Genomic DNA, 6,017 nt, shown 5'->3' with positions numbered 1-6,017 from the left:
CGCCATGGAAAGATAAAGAAGCTTGGCAAATTCTAATACAACAGCATCTTGATGCAGGACGTATATGCCTGTCATCTTCTCTGTGCACTTCTCCAGCATTTATTGTGCCTAAAGCAAACCCAAACATATTACTGCGGTGGGTCAATGACTACTGTCAATTAAACAAAAATACTATCACTGATAGCCACCCACTACCACACATTGATGATATATTGAATGATTGCACAAAAGGAAAAATCTGGGCAACTATTGACATGACCAATAGTTTTTTCCAAACGTGAATGCACCCTGACCACATTCCACTAACTGCTGTAACAACACCATTAGGCCTTTATGAATGGCTTGTGATGCCCATGGGTTTGAAGAATGTGCCAGCAATACATCAGCAATGTGTTACCTTGGCCCTGAGGCAATACATTGGCAAAATCTGCCACATATACCTTGACGACATTGTTATTTGGTCAAATATTTTGGAGGAACACAAGGCGAATGTGCAGACAATACTGCAAGCACTCTGTGATGCATGCCTGTACGTCAATCCAGACAAAACACATCTATTCACAATGCAGCTGTGTCACTGGCACACACATCAGAAACCATGTCTTCCGTCAATGCAACCCTTAAGATTTCAACTGATGACACTTTCCTTCAGGAAATCAAGGCAGGGTACACTGAAGACTCCTGGTGTAAAATCTTAGCCTCCACCACACTGAGCTTACCAACTCTTCAACTGTGTGACGACCTCTGGTATATTGGTGATCACCTTATCATTCCTCACACTTGTGTAAGAGGCCGTTGCAAGCACAGCAGATATGAGTCCTCTTTTTTTGCAACTGTAGTAGCATTTATAGTGTAGCTATATGTTTAAGCCCACATGTTATCATATATTAACAAAAACTATATATATATAGTAATATATATTTATTTTTTAGAGTAAAGTACTACAACTGCATGCCGCTCAACTGACTCACCAGATGAATTTTTCTCTACACTGGTCTTCAAAGAATCTTCTGTAAAATCAGTAAGATGCCCCTTCTTTATGCAACGTCTCTTAGTCACCATACCATCATGATACCACACCTCTTTTCCAGGGGTAATTATATAAGATGTAAAGTGAAATCCACCAGAATAAATTATGCCTCTCAGTGGAAGGACTGTGAACTTACCATTGGAGCCTTTAATACGAATAGTCTTGCTGATTGAGACTCTACTTGTATTCAAACTGAATACAAGAAGTGAAGGGGGTTGATCATACATTCGGGAAGTTGCCATTGGAGAACCACAATCACATATGCTTGGTTCCATGAGCCATTGTTGCAACCATTCATTAATTGACTTGTAAGTTCCATCAAGTATTGACATGACTCTCTCAGGTGGATTATCAAGATCTTGAAAAAAATCACATGTATTACATGATACTCTGCGGTAGCCCAAGCTAATGTTGTGATGTGAAGTAAAAATGTATGAGATTAAATCCCGGATATCAGTCCCAGTTTGTCCACTTGGAAATAAATCTGAGTTTTCTTGTTTAAGTGATGCACGCACATCATTCCTAACATTTTCTAAAGTTTCAAGACCTCTGATAACTTTTTTGTATCCTTCTGACAATATTTTTCCTTGGTTACCAAATGAATAAAACGATTTTGTCCAGCTTTTTGGATTGTAAATCCAAATCTCACACAAAATTGTAAATAGAGAATCATATGAGCAGCTGTAATTTACTGAATCCCAAAGAATCCCAACAGGAGTTTCAGGTGTAGGTCCAAAGCTGGCTCTAATCTTCTTTGATTTAGGTTCATCAGAATTCAGACCCTCCTCTGCCTTCCTTTTTAGTGTAGATGCAATTGTCTTTGATCCCTGTGCAGGAACAAAACATCCTGTGACATTTTTACTTTTCTTTTGTGATTGAATGTTGACCTCTTCAGTTGCCTTATCAGTGGTTGATTTTGTGGTGAGTGTCCATGAACTATCAGTAATCACTTGGAAAGTTTGCATTGGATAGATTTCACTCCATCTGATTGGCCCCATCACATGCTGTGGACAATACCCCTTCCCTTTGAGCTGTTGATACTGACATAAAACAGAATTGCGCAGTTGCCCATTGATTGATTCAGGTAATTGGCCATTGTATCTAAGGTTGGTAATGTCATCAAGAAGCTCAAGTTCTCTAAACTCTTGTCGAAGATAACCAGATGCACCACAGGTGATTTTTGATGGGTCAAATCCTTGTACAATTACAGTTCCTTCACATGTTGCACTTCTAGAAAGAGCAGTATAGTAAGATAAGTGGTTACAACAGCTGTTTAAATCCACCACATTAAATGGATGAGTCTTTCCTTGTGATGCATAGTCCGTCATTGCAAAGTTGCAGCACAGACACTTGAGAACAAGATATAGTGAGAGTAACATCACTTGGACAGATACATTCAATAGACCTGCTGTTCTTTACTAGTGGAACTACATTCTCAGGCAATCCCTCAATCTTGATTGTCTTGGCAGGACGATCAAGCTTTACAAACAAAGTTTCAAGGATTCATTGTCCACTTGGGCCCAACTTTGCATCCCATCCAACGATATGACCTTCTTGACCTTTTGTTATACATAATTCTGTTGCATCATTATTTCGTATTATAGCTGGCATACCAATACACAGTGAAAGTTTTCCAGGAACATGGTCAGAGGCAGAATGACACAAGTTCCAAAGTAAATTTTGAAGCTTTGGACTGATAGTTTTGCATACAGTAGTTTTCTTAGGTCTTCCACAAGGCTTTTTCCCAGTGACTGGATCACACTCAACCCCCAGTGTATCCACAGAGTAAAAGTCAGTAAGTGTTTGGCCAGTATCTGTTGCAAAATGTGCAGAACCTAATTCATTAATTCAATCCTTCTGGGAGTTCAGAGCAGTAATGATAGAGACATTTCTGAAACGTTTGTCAGCCAACTTTGGCTGGTTAGGTCGCCTTCCTGCAACACGACTTCTTAAAAATATAATGTCATCAACAGTACATGCTGCATATCTCATATTTTCTAGAGCTGTCCTTAGCTTGGCATCTTCCACTGATTGTGTATTTTGTCTCATATTTTTCCGTAGCATCACAACAGTAGTCACTTGGTGCCAAAGTGCTTTACCTATAGCAGATTGCTGCCCACGTTCTGACATGGAGGCATCCACCAATGTGCCAACAGTTCCATTGTAAAGGGCCTGGCCTTGGACTGGCATAAGCTGTGCAAAGTCACCTGCAAAAATAATATTAATTCCACCAAAGGGTACATCCATATTGTTTCTTCCTTTGGCCAGTTGTGCACTTATTTTATATAGCTCATAACATGAGGTCATAGACACTTCATCTAGAAAAATATAGTCTACACCATCTAGACGAGATCTGACCTGTGCCATGGTTGAATTCTCATTATGGTTTCTTCGGGAATCACTTTTTACACCTAAAGCTGAATGGTATGTTGAGCCATTCAATAGAGCAGCAGCAGATCCAGTCGGTGCCAATATCATAATTCTATGTGCCTCATTACGTTTATCAAAGAGGGCTATTAATGCCTTTATAACCTGAGATTTTCCTGTTCCACCCATACCTCCCAGATACATTTTAAGTTGCTCACTTTCTTTCAGTTGCATGGTTGGCCACAATTCGGAATGCTCTTTCCTGCTCTTCATTCAAACTGAATGTTTGGGCAATGTCATCTATCATTTTCTGTTCTTCTTCTTTCTTGGCTTTGAATTTTTTGTCCAAGTAGCTGATATCATCTACAACCACTTCATTTTGTGATGTCCCATTTCTTTCTTTATCTGCTTTAGCCACTGGAAGGTTCTTTGAACGTGTTTCAAGAAAGAGTTTCTTTAGTGACTGTACAAGAACATTCCACTGAGATCCAGTTCGTTCTTCTTCTGGCTTGAAGTTTACATCCACTGGATCAATATCACCAATGCATGGATCAAGCCATCCTGCATTTTGAACTACATTCTCAATTCTGTTCATTTCATGAAGCTTCTGATTATTGATGCTATTGGGGTCTCCCAACATATAGAGTGATTCATCAACATCCAATGGACCATCTTCACCAAAGTCAGGAAAGTTAGCATCAAGTTCACCTCCAGTGTCATCCCATGAGCCCAGTATTCCTTCTCTTTCACCTTTCTTCTTCATCTGTGCAGAATAGTCATCTCTGGCATCATTACATTCATACTTGATATTGAAATTATTCATAAGCTCAAGTTGTCTTGCTGAAAATGCATAGCCACAAAAAGCTTCATCCCAAGACTCATCTTCTAGTTTCAAATATTTGCCATTTCGCCAAGGTTTGAACAAAGAAAGCATAGTAGAACAGTAATATTCTCTGTCACCTTGATCACAGCGAGGTAAGCCTCCGCCAACAAAATTTGGTATAAGAGCATTCTCCTCATCAACAACAACTACCTTGTGTGTGCAATGTTGAGGGTGATCAGGTAGAAACTCTTGGCTATCAGGTTCATCATTGTAAAAATTTTCATAGTTGTTAAGTTCATCATCAGAATCTTCACCAAGCAATTCATCTATTGATTCATCTTCTATATCACATGTAGTTGCTCCACCGCCTAAGAAATTGAGTTCATCTTCTCCTTCGGTAACTGATTCATCATCAGATTCAACTTCATTTTCATTTTTGTCATAGTGAGCATCGAATTCCTGCTGCTCCTCTTTTGTGTGTTTCTCTTTTTTTGCTTTTCTTATCCAGTCATATAAAGACATCTTCTCATAAGCAATAGGATGGTAAATATAATCATAAACATTTGACAATCCAATGTACATTCCCTCATATTTTTGCAATACTACTTTCTCTGGCATTTCTTTCTCATCAGAAACAGCTGACTTTGATGTGTCGTTTTCTGTTGTAATCATCCAGGGATTTCGAGCCTCTCTTACAAAATTTTTCCAATAGAAAAGTGTGAACTTGTGACTTGTATAGTGGTCAGGGTTTCCCAGCAGATAGAGAGAAGCCATAGGACTTCCTATTTCCATCCTAGCAGTTAATGCATTCACCATTTTTGTCATCAATCGACAAGCAGTATTTTGCCTGTCATCATTACCTCCAATCATTTCAGAGTTTCTGTTAAACACTTGACGAACAGCATCAAAAGCTGTATATGAATTTAAGCCAGTTTTTGTTACATATTCAGTGATATATCCAACAACCGCCTTTATTGCTGTACCTGACATCAAGCTAGTAGTATCTGTGTTGCAGCGAAGAAGATATGTTAGCTCAGGTGTGAATGTATTGAGCCACATTTCACCCTTCTTTATTTTCAATGCACCGCTCAGCAGATCAACCATTGTCTCCTCTACAATCTCACGTGGAAAGCATGCCTTACATTGGCCTTGTGCATTTAGACACCCTTTCCGCTTCACTTTTGTAGGGTCTTCCCCATCTATCTCAGGTCTGCGGCACCCATGATGATTTGATCTAGATAAAATATCATCTGTTGTTGCATGAAAATTACCCCACCATACTTTAAGATTAGTGCATCTTAAACATTTGTTGCACCCTCTATTCTTGCAGAGAGGAGGTGGAGGTATAGGCATAGTATGGGTTGGATTTTTGTATTCTGGATCATTTTTCTGAGCATCTTGACATTGAGCTCGAATATCTTCAAAGGATCCTCCATGAAGTTCTCCTTTATGTACTGATTCAAGATATTCAACAATACATTTTTGAAAGTCAGATGAAGGATCCATAATTCGATCTCGTATGTCTTGAGGAGATAAGGCACCTTTTATCCACTTGTGTAAGAGGCCGTTGCAAGCACGGCAGATACGAGTCCTCTTTTTTTGCAACTGTAGTAGCATTTATAGTGTAGCTATATGTTTAAGCCCACATGTTATCATATATTAACAATTATATATTTATAAACTATATATATATATAGTAATATATATTTATTTTTTAGAGTAAAGTACTACAACTGCATGCCGCTCAACTGACTCACCAGATGAATTTTTCTCTACACTGGTCTTCAAAGAATCTTC

The 6,017-nt window shown here is 38.8% G+C and overlaps 2 protein-coding genes across 2 annotated transcripts; both read right to left on the bottom strand.

Annotated features, from left to right (window-relative positions):
- Window positions 1-921: 921 nt before the first annotated feature.
- Window positions 922-2,409, bottom strand: LACBIDRAFT_309582 (uncharacterized protein; the record flags this gene model as incomplete). Its single annotated transcript, XM_001891150.1, has 1 exon — window positions 922-2,409. The coding sequence occupies one exon, from the start codon at window positions 2,407-2,409 to the stop codon at window positions 922-924; it is 1,488 nt and encodes a 495-aa protein (XP_001891185.1).
- Window positions 2,410-3,611: 1,202 nt separating this feature from the next.
- On the bottom strand, window positions 3,612-5,837 carry LACBIDRAFT_309580 (uncharacterized protein; the record flags this gene model as incomplete). Its single annotated transcript, XM_001891149.1, has 1 exon — window positions 3,612-5,837. One exon carries the CDS (start codon window positions 5,835-5,837, stop codon window positions 3,612-3,614), a length of 2,226 nt encoding a protein of 741 aa, XP_001891184.1.
- Window positions 5,838-6,017: the final 180 nt, after the last annotated feature.

This window comes from Laccaria bicolor, genomic scaffold (assembly GCF_000143565.1).
Source record: "Laccaria bicolor S238N-H82 LACBIscaffold_414 genomic scaffold, whole genome shotgun sequence".
Lineage (NCBI taxonomy): Eukaryota > Fungi > Basidiomycota > Agaricomycetes > Agaricales > Hydnangiaceae > Laccaria > Laccaria bicolor.
Note: the sequence above shows the minus strand (reverse complement) of the source record. Positions and strands in the feature narration are given on the sequence as shown.